Genomic DNA, 20,570 nt, shown 5'->3' on the forward strand with positions numbered 1-20,570 from the left:
TTTATCTGTTTACATTGCGGGAACACATCTCTCACATGGTAGAACAAAAAGACAAATACGAGTTGCCCACTAGCATATGAATACAACATATTTCAAAGAATGATATGACTTGCATGTTTAAAAACCAACACAGCCAGGAATACATGATTTGCATGAAGGTACTAGTCCTGACACAAACATTGCGTGTCTGTGTGGGCAGGATGGCACAGGGCATTTCCTGTCCTTTGTGTCCTTTCTTAGTTCTCACGTGGCTTTTAAGTTTCACAAGTACAAGAATTAAAAATGTAGCCTATTTTTGTATAGGCTATATTTTCTTCGCAAACAAGTTGATAAAATAAAGATAAAGAATTGCATAATTTGGCCCCACACGTGTTTATGAATGATTGTTCCGTCAGATGAGTTAAAAATCAAACAAGACTCAAAATTACAGTTGGTTTACTGTGACTCATCCATCCTTAGCTCTCGTTTCCTAAACTTTCGTTTCTTCTTGAATTGTTCTCCTGGACCCGCCCTCCGCAGCGTCAGCTCCTCCGCTCATTGGTGCTACTTCGTGTCAGTCTCGAACCTCAGCCAATGAGAATGCTGAGCAAGGTGAAAGAGGCGGGACACGACGCATGCCGGGGCTGAAATAAGAGCACGCAGCAACTTTGAGAATTTGTTGCTTGTAGGTTTTCCTGCCATTGACTGACCGAGTAACGAGAGGGACCGCAACAGCCTTCAATAAACACAGGTATGTACTGTAGTTGAAGTTAACTCACGGCTGTGACATTGTCCCGAGCTAAACATGATGTCTTTGAAGAAACAGCGCTCTTAAAACGTTTACCAGATGTTACGACGTATATTTTATGCTAATTATAAGAGGTTATGTGTGTGCTCATATGTGTATTTTTAATATAAAACCACGGGAGAGGCCTGCAGACGCGATGACGTAATTCGTTTACTGACCTTACAGACTTGTATCAGGTAGACGAAGCAGAACAAACACCTCTCATCATCATGGCACTGGACGGATGTGGCCTCCTCTGCAAATACATCCTCATCATTTTCAACATTATCTTTGCGGTAAGTGTCAAATTATGTTTCAAAAATGTAATTTTCCTTGACTTTAAGTCAATAAGTAGTAGAATATAATATTTGTATAAGAAAAGGGCGAATGGCGTATTTGTTTTTGTTTGTTATGTAGGTCAAATTTAGTGTCGTTACAGGGTTCAGTCTGGGGAGTCGTTGCTCTGACGAGGTTTCGTTTCTGCTAAATTCCAGCTCAGGGCAACCTGTTGGTTTCAGATCCATAGTTATTCGTATGCCAGTCACACCTACAGACTGATTAAGACTAAACAAATGAACATGATGAATGGAAACCAAGAGTGGTGACATTTTCCATATATACTTTTCCATATCTACTATTAATTTGTGCTGATGTTCTGTCTGGCACATTGTGTGTTTCAGTGTATTTTTTGCAGTTTGAAATGTTTCTGTTTGTTTACCTAGCTGTCACACAGTTGGTGTCATTCTCCACTTTGTTGTCTCAAAGAACATTTTTGTGTGGCGTGTGTTTTTTCAGTGTTTTTTTTTTTTTTTCAAAGCAAGAACTGTAACAGACAAACGTTTGTCTGAAAAAGTAAAAAACAATAAAATTACCTTTTAAAAAAATACTACAACATAACTATATATATAGTGTAAGTGTTTTATGAGATTTGTGCAGTAATGTGCCAAAAAGAATAAGCAAGTAAGTAAAAAAAAAAAAAAAAAATCCTCTCCAGCTGTCTGCGAAAGCATCCTATCTGACTTAACCACATACACAGAAATACAGATGAGGTGTGAATATCTGAGGATGTGAAACCTGTAAACACGGTGCTGCACTGTCAAACTCTGATTTTGTTTCATTTCTGTGTCGACAGCTGTTGGGGTTCATCTTTTTGGGTGTCGGCATGTGGCTGAGGCTCAGCCCCAACACTAGAGCAATCTTCGAAGTTGAGGAACTCAACTCAAGTGCATTCGTCATGGGTCGGTGCACGTGTTTGGCATATTTGTGTCACATCTCAAAAGAAATCATGAAAATATTTTGCCTCTGATACATATTCAATCACACATGTCACTTTCTCTGTCGCCCTTTTTTTCATCAGCTGTGACTGTGCTGATAGCTCTCGGGGCAGTGATGCTGATTGTGGTGTCGTTTGGAGACTATGGCGCCTGCAATCAGAAAATATGTGCTCTGCAAGTGGTGAGACGTCTTTTCATTCACACAGTGACTTCCTTGTAAAGCTGCGCCGCAGCCATGTCTATTTACCTGTTGTGTAATTATAGCCTGCCTGACACAATCTTTAACAGTAAAATATTTGTTAGTACACTTGTATGGCTCAAATATGTAGCAGTGAGTGAGAGGAGCTGGCCAGTTGTAATGGTGGAAAGTATCTAAGTATATTTCTAAAATATTGTGGTATTTCAATTTCATGTAACTTAATACTACTTTGATAAATGTAGTTACCAGTTACTTCACACATTCAGATTACTAGTACAAAATATTATGAACTATTAAAATGTGATATATTATAGTTTAAGCTACTCAGCAGTATAATTCATTTTGAATGAAGCACTTTTACTTGAAACAGGGTATGTCTACAGCACGTCTTACAGATGCTCGATCATATTGGGATCTGGGGAATTTGGAGGCCCAGTCAACAACTCGGGCCCTTTATTGTGTTCCTCGAACTGTTCCTGAGCAGTGTTTGCAGTGTCTTGCTGGGGGGCCACTGCCATTGGGTAGTGTTGTTGTGATGAGGGGGTGTTGGTCCACAACAGTGTTTGGATGGGTGGTGCGTGTAAAGTGGCGTTCACATGAATGCCAGCACCCAAGGTTTCCCAGCAGAACATCGCATTGTGATGAGATGATCAATGTTATGCACGTCACCTGCCAGTGGTTTTAATGTTGTGGCTGATCAGTGTATATTCTTGTAATTTGAAATCAAGAATGAAGAAAAACAAGAAGCTTCATTTCTAAGCCATTTCTTTGGTTGATAGTCGGCTGCCTTGTCAATCAACTATCGACTAATCAATATTGATAAATTAATTATGGACTTACAGTAACCTGTTGAAGAAATCACTCAAGTCCAGTTGAGTAGTTTGCTGTGGTGATGTGTTTATTCAAAGTCTACTGGTAGACTGGTGGACTGACAGGCACAGAACGGATCTGAGCCGGTGAGTGAACCCAGAGCAAGTGAAACAGTAGCATTTTATACAGTAAGAACAAAGAAGATTCAATCAGGTTCAAACAATAGGTATACAAAAGACATGCAAAGGGAGGGGGGTCTGCTCTTTGGAGAGTGTGATCAGCAGGGGGTGGGGGAAGTATGGGGGCACACATTTAACATAGTGATCAAATCGTCTGTCCATTGATTAACTGGTGTTACGCAAATGTGTATCTACAGGGTTTAGGAGGCAGACAGGAATCAACATTTACGTCTGGAGGTCAGATGGCACTTCTCAGACGTCACTCTAAATGTGTATTTTCTTCCTCAAACCACTGACATGATCTTTGTTCGGGGAAAAATCAAAATGGGCTACATTAGGAGTTAAAAGAACAGATAAAGTTACCACCAAGTTACTTAAATGATAAACTTAATAAATAAACTTTGTTCAATGTGGAGCGCCCGTCTGTCGTTATACAACAACTGGTCCAACAAAATCCACTTCACACTGAGACTACGACATGGCTAAAATGTATTAATGTCAGTTTGTACATTTCTTTTTACGATTTTTAAATTACAAATTACTTAAATACGTTTTGTCATACCAGTAGTTTGTATCTGTAAGTGTTTGTAATTTGTAACAAGATGCTTTCTGATGTATTTGTGCCCATCTCTGATTGTCGGTTAATACATCTCTAATCAGTGAAATTCTTAACTGCGATTAATCAATTAATCATTAATCATTAACTTCCCTAAAGCAAACCATGAATAATTAGGGTTATGCTATTAAGAAGGCTGGTGCTTAAGTGTTTTCTCTCAGAAACAGAAGCCTGTTTTTCAGTCAAGGCCAACTAGCAAGAGTTATCTAGTAGATTAGTAGATAAGAAGAGCTGCACATCTGAACACGCTCGTCTGTCAGAAAGTTTCCGTTGTGCCCTTTACCGTGCAGTTCTGTAGTTGTGCTGAGATCACTTGTTTGCTTGTGGCAGCAACACAGAGTTACAAAAGCAGAAGCACACTCATATCATCGGATAAAACATTTGTACCTGCATTTTGCAGCATAATTTTAAAACCGTTCAGTTGTACAATATTCTGAAGTCTAAGATCAGTCTGTAGATTGTTCCATAACTGTAAATAAGTCGCTCCCTAAGGTTCAGGTTTTAAAGCAATTACAGAAGTTAATATTCTTACTGTACTTCCCGAAATCTGCAGACGTGCATTCCTTCTAGGTTTTTAACCACAAAGTATGGAAACAGTTTCAGTTTCATGTTGACAAGCCTCCACAGCTCAAAAGCGGGAAACTAATGGATGCGTGGGACGACTGTAAAGAGATCGGTTAGTTACTCAGAGCTCTGCCTCCGGTGAGCTCTCTGAATCTTTGGGATTCTGCACTTTGTCTTCATTGGGCATTCTTGTTTGAATTTGTTATCCTTTCTGCAGGTGACGAGATTTATGCGCTTTTATGTACTAAGACTGGTGTGCGACATTATATCCCCAACAAAGCGGGTATAATAAACTATCCAGTGGTGGATTTAAATGTCACAGAATCAAACAGGAACACATTTGTGATGACCTCAAAAATACTTATTATTCTCTGACTTCCTGTTTAATGGTATGCTCCAGTTGTAGTTCATTGTGCCCCTGTGGAAAAGTTGAGAGGCATTGCTCAATCATTACATACCACAGAGGCGGAAGGCTCAGAAGGCCTGTGTGTTGTGGGAGGAAACAGGCTTTCACAAAGCTGAAAACTCATCTAATTCTGCATTTTCACAGAAAGAAAGTGCAACACTTGCTTTTGAACTGTGAAGACGACGCTGATTTCAGGCTCAAGACAACTGAAAAATAGGGACTAAACTGTTATGACTCATTAATAAAACCGCCTGCTCTTTTGTACATGTTGTGATCATTAACTATTAATAAATGCAGTCAAGAGAACAACCTGCCTCAGTGGCCAGTGACAATAATAGATTATGTATTGCCTCAACATGTTTTAACATAGCCACCAACCTTTTATAGATGCTTTATGAAAACGGTGCTCTCACTCCATTTTATTTTGTATAACGGGTTTCTATGTTACAAGCTCTTCCTGCTGGTCAAAACAAAAACAAGCGCACATTTACATGTTCTTGTTTTGATGCACATGCAAAGTAGTGGGAGAAAATGGTGGAACAAGTGTTGTTGTGTGCTGTTAGTTTGCCTTTTCCTGTATGTTTATCAGTTCACTTACATGGATGATTAAAGTGTTAACTGGGTTTCTCCTTCCAGTTCTCTGTCCTGCTGTCCATCCTGGCTTTAGCTGAAATTCTCATTGGAGTGCTCGCTTATTCCAACAGGGATGAGGTGAGAGGGAACGTAACAATAACGGGATGAAAAATTAAATACATAAATGAGTAAATACCTTGAATTTATGACCATGATGTTGTTTTTTGATCTTTGTCATGAAGGTTGGGCTTAGGATTGTGGAGTTCTACGGTAGCATGTATGCTCTGTATATGAAAGATGGAGACCCAGTCATCGGTGCCACTCTCACATTCATCCACAGCTCGGTAAGAGCAAACTCTTTTTCCTTCTGATTTGATGATACTCAAACCTGTTGTTTGTCTTAATGGGTTTTGAACTCAGTGCTTATGCAACTTGTGAAATAAATAATCAGGAATAAATTGTGTAAAATGCATTAATGAACCAGCAATTTGTGAAATGATTGAAGACATTAAATCCAACTCATTATAATGAAATACAAGATGTGTCCATGAATCCAGTCTGACACTTAATGCTCGTTCTGTATGATTTAACGAACAGGTCATTTGTAGTTTAGGTTAATCCAAATAGCCTAATAAAAGACGGAAGTGTCATCACGTTACCGAATCTTGCTTTGGTGCCAGACTGTGATAACAGATGTGTTGGAGTCATTGCGACATGCATTGAGAAACACTAAAACCCAACATGTTCTGATGAAGAAATTCCTCCAGAAAATGAAAGAACACACTTCAGAGAGAAGCTTAACTTACCCGTTTTTCCATATCGGCACGTTGTTCGTTGCTCGATTTCAGTCTCATCAGTGATATTTGGTCGTACCTGCCCTGTTTGGTCACGATATTATTAGCTCTGTAAATCGGTTGGGGAAATTAGTCAGTAGTTATTAGACGTTATGCTCCTTCCTCATTTTTAGTTTCCTTGGGTTAATCTTAAACAGTTAAAACCAACAACATCAGTCAGTAACACTATTTACCCAAAGGTTTTACTGTTTTACTTGTTAAGTCAAGCTTCAACTCAGTGCAAACATGTTAGTTTAATAATTCTGCCAGTCTAATGTAATACCGGACCTGTGTCTGTAGTTCATCTGGTCATCTACGATGTTCAAACAGACCTCTAGCTCTTATGCTGCATGCCATTGCAAGTCGGAATTCCAGTTCGGAAACTTGGACAAGATCCACCAAACCCAACTTCACGATAGTAACACAGGTGACATCATAGTAGTATGGCGGCGCACATAATTCCTTTTATCTTTTTATCACTTTTCACTTATTCGAGTGTTTGGGTTGCAAAACATGCTGCAACAACTACTTTGTAGTTACCATTTTCAGTTGATTTATGATAGAAGTCTTTGCGAGCATGCAGTAGGAGCCTACTCCTCTTGTCCTTTTTTAGTTTGTTAAAGCAGCTGCTGTAGTTTCTTGTGAAGTTGACAGACTTGCCATACAAACATCCATTCGCTGTGGGCGTCCATGCTTTCCCGAGCAGACGCACTGCGATGCATTAACATATTGATGATATAATGTGAACTATCAAATATGAGGATTTTCTGCTCAATAATTTAATTTGGAGACTTATGTGTGTGATCTCCATTCATCTCTGTCCCGTGTAGCTGCACTGCTGTGGAGTGACGGGTATCCCAGTGCTTGAGATGGCTGTAAAGACCTGTCCCAAACCAGATGGCTTCTTTGAGAAGATCGTCATGCCGGTAGGTTGGTGAATAGAAATGGAGCTGTTCTAAGTTTTGAATGGTTTCGGTTAATCTTTGAGTTATTATCAGGGTACACTCAGGATACTAGTAGGGTGACTTTTATTTAAAACATAGAATGAATTAATCCCTTTTCTTGTTTCTAAACCTAGAAATTAAACTGCTGTGTTCTGTAGACTCCTGGTTAGCTAAAGATTAGAGGTTGCTAACAGTTTCTCCTGTCTTGGTATTCCTTTAGAATTGTCCTAAGATCATCGCAAGCGTCTTTGACTCCAAAGCACACCTGATGATGGGCGTCTTTGTGGGAACTGGAGCTCTTTTGGTAGGCAAATGTGTTGTATTGTTAAACATTTCTACACTTCGATTATTGTTTTGGTTGAAATGGGCTGGTAAACAAGAAAGATTTTACAATCTTACAAAAAAACATGTTTTTTGTATCAAATACAAAGCTGCACCTATTAGTTGAACTCCATTACACCCCATTCTCGCCTTCTCCCGTTAAAAATCTGTCCATAATAATGCAACATTTCACTTGGGACCAAATATGTCAACCTGCTGGCAGCTGTAAAGAAAAAGTCAGGAGTTTTCCTCTCAGAACCATGAATGCATGTTCGAAATAGTTGATAGCAAATGGAGCTCAACAAAATGGTGAACATTGTAAACATTATAGCTGCTTAACATTAGCATGTTAGCATAGTTATTGTGAGCATGTTAGAATTCTGACGTTAGCAGTTATCTTAAAGCAAGTCTTACACAGCCGCTAACATGGCTGTAAGCTCTTCCCTTTGTTATAAGTGAAACCATATTCTGACCCGTCGGTACCACAACTCTTCCTGTGTTCACTGTTAAGTGCTTGTCAGGCAAAAACAATAAGCCTTATTGATAGCTACTGTACTGCAAACATACACTCTACCTTGCATACAACACAGTAGGCTATGTACTGTACAACTATTCACTACTTCATTAGAACCAAGTTAAATTGAAACAGTCCAGAGGAAACCAAATGGAGACATCCCCAAAAAAAGATGCTCCATTCAGTCACTTGCCTATAGACAAGCATATTTGTGTCTTGTGCCCTTTTTGTTCATAAAGTTGGTGACCATGTTCTACTCTGTACCCCTCCCCTCCCTTGTGTTAACATTACTTTCTCCTTCACTCTTTCATTCTCCCAATCATTGGTTCCCTAGATCATAGCTGTGATTTGCAGCTCGATCCTCAGTAGCAAATTGCGTCAGTCCTCCTCATCTCCTCAGTACATCATCCTGACTCACTCCACTTCTGTCCTGGCTAACCCTCAACCACCCCAGCATGAGCTTGTCTCCTCCTCATCCCCCTACCCTGACCAGGACCCGGTCGTTTTCACCCCTCTCACTATGGCTAACATCCCCATGGCTCAGTCTTAGTGCACTGATGACAGTTTTCACTCTCACCGTCGTGCTGTCTAGATTTCGTTCTATTCTCTTCTCTTCTCTGCATGGTCACTGCATGGTGTTTCACCTCCCTATATGAAGGAAAAATCCACCCTAAAAGAGCAGAATTTTAACATTTCTCCATCTGTTGGAACTGTTGTGTTTGTGTATTCTATTTTTTTATTCCTGCAGGTTATTAGCCAAATGCTGATGTGCCAAGATTCTCCATGCACAGCTACAGCGGAGGGATTTGATAGTAGCCACATTTAAATCAAAAAGCAATGGCTGTTAGCTTATTGAGCTAATCATTTACCACCACACATTCAACAATCATGCATCATCAATGCCACAGTCACATGTATGCAAAATCAGCATTCGCCTCTCATTCACTTCCATTCTGCACACGCAAGAGGCCAAAAAATAAATAAATTTGACCAGCAAAGTTGCCGTCACAAACAGACCACAAGTCACAGTTGCGTGTCCTCACACCCTGCACTGCCCACATTCAGCAGCAGTATTTGCGTGTGTGACCGCGACCTTAAGCTACATAAAAAAAATCTGTCATCAACGTCACACCCATTGACCGGAAATTGTCATTTACTGTCCCATCAGTAAGGAAAGTGGCTTCTAGGATTTTTTTTGTTCATCTGTGTGTGTTGTGGGGTTTTGCATTTTTTTGAAAATGCACTAGAGTATAACAATGCATTCAGGGTTGGATTTTTCCTTCAAGTGTATTTATACCTCATTGAACATTTGATCTTTTTTTAATTTCCCACAAGCTTCTCTTTATGTGACTGTACATATTGGTAGCATGGGCTTGCAAGTTCACCCTCTCTCTATTGCTCACACTAACTCATTCTGAGGAGGTGATGAGGAGGAGGAAGCAGTTCGTTCCCCACACAGCTCTTTGTCCCATCCCTTCTCTTTACCCCCCCTCTTCCTTTTGTGTCTGCATGACAGATTACTGCCCTGATCTGCACCATTATCCTTATGACACAACTCAAGAAAGTCCGCCAGGAGGTCACTGCATACTACACAAACGTGTACTAAGAAGAAGATTCAGTTTCCAACCCTTACCCTCCTCTGCCTCATCCACAAAGACCATCGCTGGACTTCAGGCTCAACCAGCAGAAAATGTGTACAGATTCTCTGTATGTGAACTACTGATCACATTAGATCTAATCTAATGTTGAAATTGCATTTTATACCCTTATACGTTACATTGTGCTATTATTTGACCCGTTGTGAAGAGAGGAAACAAAATACCTGCTTGTTCAGTGCTGTTGACAACTATCAGTATTTTATTGTGCCTTTTATTTTATATTTTTTTTATAAATAATCATGCAGCAACTCCTGGTGGAATGGATGTTTTTTATAATTAGCCATTATTCATCCAACTAGAAACTGTCACAGCTTGACAGCATGTGCTTTCTCGCCTGACAGGCCTCTAAATCATCGTGGGCATACGATAAGTAATCTGAGGCTGAGAACACATCCGTCTAATAAACGTTAAGAGAATGCGAGACTTTAAATCCAGCTCCCACATGTCTGTTACACTTTTGAGTAGTTATGTTGCACAATTATGACGGCAGTTCTTTAACACTGTTGCTGATTTTTTTGTGCTTTTGTCTGTTGTTGCATGTGGAAGAGTTAAATACTCACTGAGCCACTGGCAAATATCAGAGTTTGTGTTTAAAGATTTGGGTTAAAATGCAAAAGGGACCATTTTCTTTCAAGTCCCTTTTAACTGTTTCATAAGCTTCATGAAAGATAGCTTCACTTAAGTTTTAACTACCGATTCATTACTGTACTTTAGAGATGTACTTTCATAATGGTACACTAGACACTTGCAAAAATTCCATTTAATTTCTAATGTTCACAATTAAGAAACCACACACGTGAAAACATTTCAAGTTGTGAAGGGCAACTTTCCTCCAAACACTAGTTTGAATCAATCAAAGAAACACCTCGTCATTAACGGACTAAACTTTTTCATTTCTTCATGTTGCGGTTCCTGCCAAAAGCTTCTGTGACCTCTTTAGAAAGAGACCTGAATGTCTTTAAATGCTTGTTTTCTTTTTCTGTACTACTAAGTATTGCATTGCACTATATTGTTTTAAAGTTCACAATTTTTTAAATAAATAATTCCAGAGGGTTTTTCCCCCCTCTTCTTCACCAAAACTCGTGTCTGTGTTATTTTCATAAAACAAAACAGAGTGCAGTTGTGTAAAAGTGTCTTTATTTCATCGGCAACATGTCACTGTTGGGACCTACAAGGATAAAAGAAGTTATAGTGTTATATCCGAGAGGCCAACGCTGATGAATTACATGTTCACTCATAACATGTTGCACAGATTCCTCTGTAGAGTTAATTTTATGATATATTGCGTTTGTAGAAGGCCATGTTTGTAAAGCTATTGCAAATTATGCAAAGCATAGTGAAATATAATGACTTCATTAGACAATGGGAAAGATTATGTGGCCACTATATAGTGCAATCAAAAGGAACCTATCTCTGCAGTGTTTGTGTATAAAGTGCCCAGTGAACATTAATGGTTGTGGCTATAGGATTGTATATGAAGGGACCATTTTCTTTTAGGTCTGAAACCCACAACTCTAATTATAATGAATATACAAGAAGCTTGTATATTCAAGCTCCTTAAACTACTGGACCACTGCTCAGTTTCTTCTGTGTTTCCACTGTGTTGAACTTACTGTTGATGCAGCCGACAGTGCAGTCTCCATCTGCAGCAGAGCACACTTCTGTCGAGCACGAAAAGAAGATCTGAAGGGAGAAAAGGCAACAGTGATTTTACTACACAAGTCCACATGCACCACCATTATGGATGGTCTTAATTGTGTCTGAGTTTTCAGCCAACCTGAACCTAAAAGAGTTACATTATGAGTCACTTCATTAACAAGAATACATGTTTACTTGTATAAGAATGTTAAGTGGGCAGTACCTCTGTGTCCTCCAGGTGAGAGTATCTTCCATTAGCCATGTAGGTGGGATTTTGTGAGTGCAGAGACTGCAAGCTCGAGATCATGATCCTCCGGATGTGGTTGGGGTGTGGGGAAGGAAGTAGCTGCGAATAACTGTGGCTGGGACAGCTGAATAACAGAGTGGTAAAAGGACAGTTACAACTGAAAAAAAAGGAGGAAATCACGACATGCAAAAAGCATCACCTGCTTTTGTAATTCCAACTAATCACAGCCTGCACTTGACCAGAATGATGAGCATAATTTGAAGATTTGTGAAGATGACGTGTTGTTATTGGTCATCGTCATAAAACGTGTAGCAGACACAATTTTGCATTGGCTGCAAGATTTCACCCAAATTATTACAAACTATATTGGTATATGAAGACAAAAAGACCATAATATACAGACATGGAATCAGTTCTTAAAAGTCTTGAGCTTTGTTGGATGATTCATTGCCGATTCCTCGTGAATTTGCTTTATAGTCACAAACAGTCAAGAGGCATTCTGGTCATTACTCACTGTGCTTAATCCTCATCCTGCATTTAATGCTCATGTCTAAAGCTGCCAACACTGATCACAATACACATGTTAATCTTTTATCTTTGTAGAACACACCCATCGTAAACAAGCATCCAGCTGGTGTATGGAGCTCGAGTGTAAGCCAGGCAGGAGTGAACCAGCAGCACCAGGCCAGGCTCTGGGGGATCCAGCAGGCTCACTTCCACATAAACTGGTCTGCCTCTCAGGACAGCAAGAGGCAGGTGAGCCTCAGGGTGAAAGCTGGTGAACGACTCATCTACGAGGTAGAGAAAGGTGAATATCTGCCCTACAGGCAGCTGTAGCTATGACATCAACCTGCTGAATTGAGCATGCTTGATGAAAATGTCAAGAGAAGACAGAAGACAATCACCTGTAGCAACCCTCAGTTGCACAGTGACTGTGGCTTGGGTGGATTGAAGAGGAGGTGGAGGAGGTTGATCCATCACATGGACCCTCACTTCACCTGGAGAACCCAGGGATGAACTACACTCCACCATCAACCTATGGATAAACACAGGCAGCTGATGGACATAATTGTAAGGCCATGGAGACAAATCTAACAGTGCATGTCAACATCCCAAACTAAGCTGAGCATCTCTGACATGCAGAAATACAATTATTTCATGTCATATAGCTATGCATCACATTATTTTCAGACAGTGTTTATCATGTATACATTTAAGCTTTATCTTTTCACCCTCATTGGCCCAGAAGCTGGAGACGTGTCTGTGGCATCTGGTGGTGTTTTGTGAACAGTGGTACTTCCTGACAGCGCAATGATTTAAAAATAAATAAAATCCGACAATGCTCCTTTCTGCCACACCCCCAAACAAACATATCTGCACCTCTATTATAATTCCTGCAATTGCAGTAACTTGTGTAACTAGCTAACACATTGAGAGATTGTGAGGTTGTGATTTCAGATTAATTTCATTTGAGTTTAGCATTAGAGGGGAAATACTTTACAGGGATGGTAAGGGTTTGCTTATTTTTTCTTGCACAATGGCATTTAAAAGCTTCATACATTTGTGCAAGATCAAAAATAAGTGGACAAAAGATATAAATATAATTTTTGTAATTTAGCGATTGACAGTTTACCGTCTGTAGAGGTTTTGTGGACATCCTCCAACTGACTTTAGTACGTTCCGGATGGAAAAAATAAAAAAATAGGACAAATTTGATGAAAAACAAAAATCTGCTTAAAAAACAGCAGAAATATTTTGCACCACACAGACAAGGTCATTAAAACATGCAGGCCAGTAAAAGACAATCCGAAACAATGTATATGGTGTTGGTAGAAATGTACGGATATGAAGGAATGTCTAATTGATGCTTTGACGTGGTTGTTGACCTGAGAGGCCTCAGAGCCCTTCACACCTGGCATGTTTTATGTAGAGAGGCTCCAGGCAAAATCCAGGCTCCCTTTATAACCAACCAACAGTGACCTGATTATTGAGGACTTTAGGTGCCTTATAAAGCTGTATGACATGCAATGATGTTTAAGCATTTAGTATCAGACTGTGTCCATCCATCACACTGATGGTGCTAAACTTAAGCTGTAACCCACTACCTGCACAAACTACTAAATGGACTTTTCTCTCTGGTAGCAACTGCGATTAAACTCCCAAATCCAGGGGGGCAGAAAAAGACATTTTAGGACACACAGTTACAGTCAGTAGTTAAAAAGGTGTTTCAGACCTTTTCCCGTTGAAGTAAAAGTCATTTCTTACTCCGAATTAAACATTTATAAAACTTTCCCTTTAAAAAACATACCTGACAGGAGAGTTCTCATGCACAGAACTGTGATCTTGTTGAAGAGAATGGATACCATTCACTTCCAACTGATGAACCACTGTCTGACCAAACACCTAACATGCATATATATGAAAAATGGTTTATGTAATGTCACAAAGCAACAATATGATTCAGTCAAAGCATCTCTATTGAGCCACATTAAAGCTGAAAAACTTTCACAAAGCATGGTCACAGGAGTGTGCCTTACGTGCTTGTTGACTCCACAGCCATCCAGGGGGACAATGTAGATGTCTGGGTCAGAGGTCAGCCTCTGCAGTGTGCAGGACACATCACTGACCTCAGAGGGATGAGCTGGAGGGGCAACTGTGGGCTCCCCCACAGAGTCAGGCACTGCAAAGATCAAATGCTGTCCCATGGTGCAGTCTGTTTACACACAGAGTGAAAAAAATATTCACATATAAGCACAGATCACAATCCATTATTTATTTCCAGTTATGTGGCTTGGGCGTCGGCTTGTAGTCCAACAGCTCACACATCATTTTCTCATTTTCTTTATTGTCAATCCTCTTGTAAGACATGTGATGACAAGATCCGTGGTGGAGAGACTCACCCTCCACAGGGTAAGAACAGCAGCCTGAAGAGACGATGCAGTCGAAATCTGACACGGGGCCAAGGCCACAGGGTGAGGCAGAGGGAGTGTATGGATTGGCCTTCAGTTGATCTGAGCACAGGGAGTAAAATGAAAGGCTCTTTTCAGCAGCATGAGAGAGGAGAGAATATATTTCACACACGTGTCGAGTTACAGCCAGAACCAGAGGCGAGATCTTTAGCATGATTCACTACCATTTCAACATAGTCAAGACAAATATGGTTTCGTGAGCTCACACAAAAACACAAGCAGAATAGTGTTCTGCCACCTTGTGGCGGTCTGAAGTCAAGACTCCAAAAGCTTCATTTGGAAAATACATATTATCCATTAGCTCGATGAAACACTTGCAGGCAGAGAAAACATCACAGGATTTTATGGCTGCTGGAATTTCTACGTCACCATTTACCTTTAATTTCACCATCCAGCCTCTCCTCGGCTCGTTCTCCATCAGGATGCCCAAAAGGATCATATGGATGATGCTGAGTGATATCATGGGAATAGATGCTATGAAAGGGTCTTGACTGCGGCATGATATGATACCCTGCCTCAGCAGCAGGAGCCAGCCAACCAGTCTGGCTGTAGTCAGATGCTGATTTTGAGTTCATACTGCCTGCAGGTTGTACTTCCTGTTTGTCTACAGACACTTGAGGCTGGTGGGGGAGCTGGTAATAATAGTAGTAAGGATGCAGGGGGCCTTGGTGATCATCATCCACTGACTTTGTAGGTGGAGTGGTAGTTTGAGGCTGCGGTGGAGAGGAGGATGCTTGAAGATGAGGGTCTAAAGCTTCTTTAAATGAAGCTGGAGACACGCGATTGTTAGCGCTATGTAACCTCTCAGGTCCATAATACATCTGATAGGAATGATAATAAGGGTGGTATAGGTGAGGAGGAAGGTTATGGTTGGGTGATGGAGAGGGGAAAGAGGGTTGTTCAGGAGAAGGAACTCTAACAGAGGCTGGTCCAGGAGGCTCCAGCATGTCCTTTACACCATCCTCGTCAGACAAAAGTGGATGTTTGATCCATTCAGGGCTATTTTTTTTAAAGTCAATCATTTTATCTGGGTTCCGCTGATGTGTGTGAGGATGTAAGTTGGATTCGTCATGAACTGCTGATGAGCGAGGATGTGGACGAACTTTGATATCCATTTCAGCAGGCGAGTCAGGGTTGAGTGGAGCTGATCTTTTGGCCTCGCCCCTAGCAATATGTGGAAAGTAGTAGAAGTAGTGGTATGGATACGGCTGTGAAGGATAAGGTGTAGTTGTTGGAGGGGTATAAGGATGAGAGGTAGCCTCAGGCACAGGCTGATGGAGCTCGTCTGAGTTAAATATACTGAGAGCCTCCGACTGTTGGATGCTGGGGGTTAATACTGGAAATTCAGGGTTTTGAGGATTAGTTATAGATGGAACCTCAGGTCCTAGATCACGGTCTTGATGTGGGACATGAAGAGGGATTTTGGGGTGATGGTAGTAGTGATAGTATTGATTGAAGGCATGGCTGGGAGGCTGAAGAGGAGGTGCTTCAGCATGAATCTGAGAGCCTGTATCCGAGGAGGGAGAATGTGTAGCACTGCGTCTATCAGAGAAACCAACGACAGGAGTTTCTTGCTTTTGCTGCAGATCTGGAAATGCCTCACTTGAATCCTCCAGATGATCTGTAGATGACAGAGAACTGTGAACACCAAAATGCTTATAATACTCCCCGACAGGAATCTGGTGGGAGTAGTCGTGCTGATAGCCTGGCTGGGAATCATCAGTAGGAAGAGGCTGTGGACCAAATGTAGGTTCAGGAGTTGATGAGGGAGTAGGGGGGTCATACGAATCATATCCATCAGGACTAGGATACTTGCGGTGATATGTAGGGTGGGGATAGTAAGGTGGAGCCAGGTAGAAAGGTGGAGCCCATGGAACAGGCTCCAGAGATTCTGGCACATGCTCTGTTGGCACTCTGGTTGGATGATGAGGGCTGCTGACCAGAGGCTGATGGGTTAGTGGGAGTAATTCCAGAGGAGAGACCGGACAGGCTAGTGTGAACGTCTCATCTCCCATTTGAAGAACAAGGGTGTATTTTTCATCCTGAAAAGAAGCGAGAGCAGAGATTTTCTGTGTGAGAACACGAGTACTCAGTATTTTGTACTTAAAGTAGAAGCACTAATACCACACTGTGAAAATACTTCACTACAAGTAAAAGTCAAAATATTACTCAAAAAAGTAAAAAGTATGTACTGTAGTTTTATCAGCAAAATGTACTAAAAGTATCAAAAGTTAAACTACCAACTGTGGAATGAAATGTTCCTCGTCAGTGTCTTCCTGGCGTTTTTAGATTAATATTACTGCTGCATTAATGCTTTACGACAGTAGATGTTTAAGGTTGAGCTCATTTTGAACTACTTTATATACATGCTGGGTAGTTGAATCTAAAGCGATGCATCATATAGTATGAGATCATCATGTTTGTCGTGTTGCTGTCCTGTGAGAACCACGTGTATCACGTATATAAGGTTAACTTTTCATTGTGTCAGAGACTTGTACTTCACTGTGAAGTAATTGCGGAGTCAATAGTATTAACACACCTTTTAAACTCCATACAGATATTAGGATAAATGTGCATAACAGTAAGTTTTGTACTTGCATGTGCTGAAAATGTAATTCTAATGTCTCATTAATAGCATCTTTTCTGAAATTCACCTTTACTGTGATGCCACACGTCATAAATGGAGCAGCGATAACCATCTCTGCATCTTGTCTGTCCAGAGTGTAGCCACACTGCTCAGCCAACACCACCACAGGGGTCCATTCTCCTCTAACTGTAGTGAATAAGAAACAACTAATGTAATTTATTTTTAAAAGTCTGGAAAACCTGGAGAGGTAGAGGATCATTAGAGTGAACCGAGTGCCATCAGACTGTAAAGTGACATTTAATTTTTGTGTTTACCATTTACCCTCAGCTCCTCTGTAGTAGACAGTATCTGCACTTTGATGGTCATACCATACTGGGAGCAGCAGAGGGAGGGTGGGGAGGCCTGAGGCTGGAGGTGAGAGGTTGGGCAGGATATCTTGACGGGACTCCCCCTCCACAGCAGAGGCAACACATAGCTGTCATCCTGAAAACATGTTTTGACAGCATTCTTTTATAGTTTTACTGCTGTTGGCTAAGACATTTCACATCCATTACAGAAGACATGTCTATGATTAAGAATCGAGCTTCCTCATTAAATAAAAATTACAAACACAAGTCACAACAATCCATGAAAGTCCCTAACTATCTTCCGAAGATGACATAAGAGTGCACTGAGTCATTCCAGTTGAAATGATTCATCTTAACCCTGTTCCAAAAATAACAGTGTTTGGTGCTACTCCCTGTGAAGACAATGATCAGCAGAAGGATTGGAAAACAGCTGTAATGACATCAAAGGGAAAACGGTCCGTTTTCTCGGCGACTTTGACACTCAAAACGAGCAGAGACCCTGAGCCAGCAGTAGCTGGTTGGTTTAAGTCTACGTGATAAATTAATCTGTGCGTTAGTATACGATATACAAAATAGATTTATAAATCCCATACCTCCTCTGTGACATGGCAGGCATCGTACGGAGCCATGAAACTGAGGTCCCTCCATGTGGTCTGAACAGAGTAGCCACAGTGAGGCGGCAGCTGGGACAGGGGCAACGATGACTCATTCACTGAGACACAAAAACAAAACTTTGATTTCACTCCAATGAAGAAATAAACTGTAATATTGTAGCTCTAAATTCAAATTCCAGACATGTATAACATCACTGTCCCAGACACAAAGCTGGAGTATTTGTAAAAGGAGAAACTTCACCCCGGTCCAGCAGCAGCTGTACAGCTCGTCTCCTCCTGACAGTGAGGGTCATGGCGTCGTCTCCACACTCCACCACAGGCTGCAGCCTCTGCCAGCTATCCTCCGAGGCACTGACCCGCTGACCTCTGGTCCTCTCCTGGCCAGCTAAACAAAAACAAACCACCTCAGAGTCAGAACACACAGAGGATACAGTGTTGGTGTCTCCATTTTTGTGGAGCAGGAGCAAATAGCTAGGTCTCTCAGTAAAGGATTTGATTTCAGATTCAGAAAAAATACATTTTCCATCATATTGTGATTAGAATTAGTCCTTGAATTACTAATGAATGTGATTGTGAATGTGAAAAACCCAGTACACACAATCACTGTAAGTGAAAGAATATGCAAGGATGTTTTGATGAAAGTCACTACCCACCTGATAACATATTTGTGTGGCATACTGTCAGCTGTAACATACTGCACAGCTGTCTCAATGCCCATGTGAAAAAATAGCTGTCAATTGTGCAGTTTGTATCCGTTTTTAATGTGCTGCAATCCATATTATTACCACATTAAGAGGACAATTTCTTCACATTTCTACCAGATTAATGACAACTGACAACTTGTGACATGGAAACACTACTCTACAGTAGCACTGCATTTCTGGTTGCAAACCAGGAAGTTAAAAGCACTTTTCCATGATAATTTATTTTAAAAAAATGCTAAATTTGCTACTAAACAGAACACTAGAAATGTGTGTCGTACTACAGGGTCGTAGTCAAGTTCATACAACACAAGACACATTACAGCATTGCAGGGACAAGCGGAGGAGGGAAACAAGAAGTTTGAATTTCATCTCAAACTACACAGTTCCCCTTTAATGAGACACAATCATCTATAAAGTTGCATTTCAGTGAGATAAATAGGACTTGACCCAGATCTTTTTTACCTAAGCTATTACAAGCAAGAAACATCTTGCATTCTTTGAGTTTTCTGCTAATGAGTTTTGAGTGCCATTTTTCCAGTAATAGTGGGAAAGTGGCAGTTCATTTATTTACTTACCAGTATGTCAAAAAACATGAAGAGGAAGAAGAAGAAGGAATTCTGGGAAGTCGGCAGGTAGTTTACCTGAAACAGCAGAATCTGATTGGTAGCCCACATTAGGGATGTTAGCTGCAAGTTCACCAGGAATGTAAAACTTTCCGTGGATGACGGGCTTAATTTTCCCTCCGCTACAGACGTCTTTTGGGGGGTTAGGTGAAGTTAACATCCTCTCCCCTTTGGTTTCCTTCGGTTTGTCACGGTTTTTGAAACTGTTGCTGGAAGACGACAACGCCATTTTGGGTCCAAGTGTCCGTGCAGGCCTCCCCCCAGAGGTTTTAGTCCGTGTCCCTTCCCTGTTTTCAAGGTGTGGGAGAAGTCCTGACTCTCCTCCCTGCCTGGAGTCGAGCTGTAGCCGCTTTCTGCCTCCTCCTCGGTCGGAGAGACGAGTGAGGCCTCTCGTCGTTAAAACGCTGCCCCTTTCATTATGGAGAGCCAAATGAGAGCTTGGTTTAGAGGGAGAAGTGGGCTCACACCAGCCCACTGAAGGTAAAGTTATTGTTGTGATGGTGTAAATGAGAAGGACACCGAAGCCGTATCCTTTTTGTTTCAAATGCATTGCAATCAAGACTTTCTCTGCACCGAGTCACTGGGACAGAGTGGACAGCAGCATGGTTTATGTAGACTCCCTTCCAACACACCTGTTCACTAATTGGCCTCAATTAGCCATGGCGCATGCGCATTACCTGCAGCATTATTATTCCCACATGTTTCAAATGTAGTCTTTTTATGTGCCAGGTTTCAAACAATCAGTGTTGGAGAGGGACTGAGTACCTGCACACTCAAGTACTGCACTTCAGTGCAATTTTCAGGTACTTGTACTTTACTAGAGTGTTTACATTTTCTGCTACTTTACTTCCACTGCCATGCATGGATTAAATGGCTAGTTTACATTAGGTAGACTGTATTTTTTTTATTTTTTTTATTTAATGTGCCTTTACTTATTCTGATTTAGATATTTGAATGGAGAACTTACATTTACTGACGCTTTCAATTGAGGTGAAACCACTGGAATACTTTATCTTGCACAATGAAGCTGATATTGTTCAGGTTTGTAGTATCCAAAGTATCTAAAAATCATACTTCAGTAAAAGTAAAGATATTGTGTCAAATTACTACATTGGTTAAAGTGAAAGTCATGAAGAGTACTTGAGTAAAAGTATCTGATATTAAGTATCAAAAGAACTTAAAAT

General features: G+C 40.8%; 2 protein-coding genes across 4 annotated transcripts; one reads left to right on the forward strand and one right to left on the reverse strand.

Annotated features, from left to right (window-relative positions):
* The first annotated feature begins 595 nt into the window (after positions 1-595).
* On the forward strand, positions 596-10,736 carry cd9r (CD9 molecule related). Of its 2 annotated transcripts, none has more exons than XM_084372301.1 (9): positions 596-730; positions 953-1,062; positions 1,899-2,004; positions 2,124-2,221; positions 5,451-5,525; positions 5,630-5,731; positions 7,051-7,146; positions 7,385-7,468; positions 8,334-10,736. In XM_084372301.1, exons 2-9 carry the CDS (start codon positions 997-999, stop codon positions 8,547-8,549), a joined length of 843 nt encoding a protein of 280 aa, XP_084228427.1. In that variant the 5' UTR covers positions 596-730; positions 953-996; the 3' UTR covers positions 8,550-10,736. The 2 variants fall into 2 exon arrangements, with proteins under 2 accessions (XP_084228427.1, XP_084228428.1); XM_084372302.1 differs by having other exon boundaries at positions 598-730; positions 9,516-10,736.
* A 36-nt stretch (positions 10,737-10,772) lies between these two features.
* LOC311267394 (uncharacterized protein) lies at positions 10,773-19,981 on the reverse strand. Of its 2 annotated transcripts, XM_084370452.1 has the most exons (15): positions 19,405-19,981; positions 18,301-18,444; positions 18,039-18,157; positions 17,413-17,581; positions 17,166-17,284; positions 16,328-16,553; positions 14,888-16,132; positions 14,443-14,553; positions 14,080-14,255; positions 13,851-13,945; positions 12,448-12,578; positions 12,153-12,333; positions 11,519-11,666; positions 11,271-11,340; positions 10,773-10,825 (listed from the first exon to the last, which is right to left on the reverse strand). In XM_084370452.1, exons 1-15 carry the CDS (start codon positions 19,934-19,936, stop codon positions 10,794-10,796), a joined length of 3,498 nt encoding a protein of 1,165 aa, XP_084226578.1. In that variant the 5' UTR covers positions 19,937-19,981; the 3' UTR covers positions 10,773-10,793. The 2 variants fall into 2 exon arrangements, with proteins under 2 accessions (XP_084226578.1, XP_084226577.1); XM_084370451.1 differs by having other exon boundaries at positions 14,888-16,553.
* Between the last annotated feature and the right edge of the window lie 589 nt (positions 19,982-20,570).

This window comes from Pagrus pagrus (genome assembly GCF_965226575.1).
Source record: "Pagrus pagrus genome assembly, chromosome: 13".
NCBI classification, from domain to species: Eukaryota; Metazoa; Chordata; class Actinopteri; order Spariformes; family Sparidae; genus Pagrus; species Pagrus pagrus.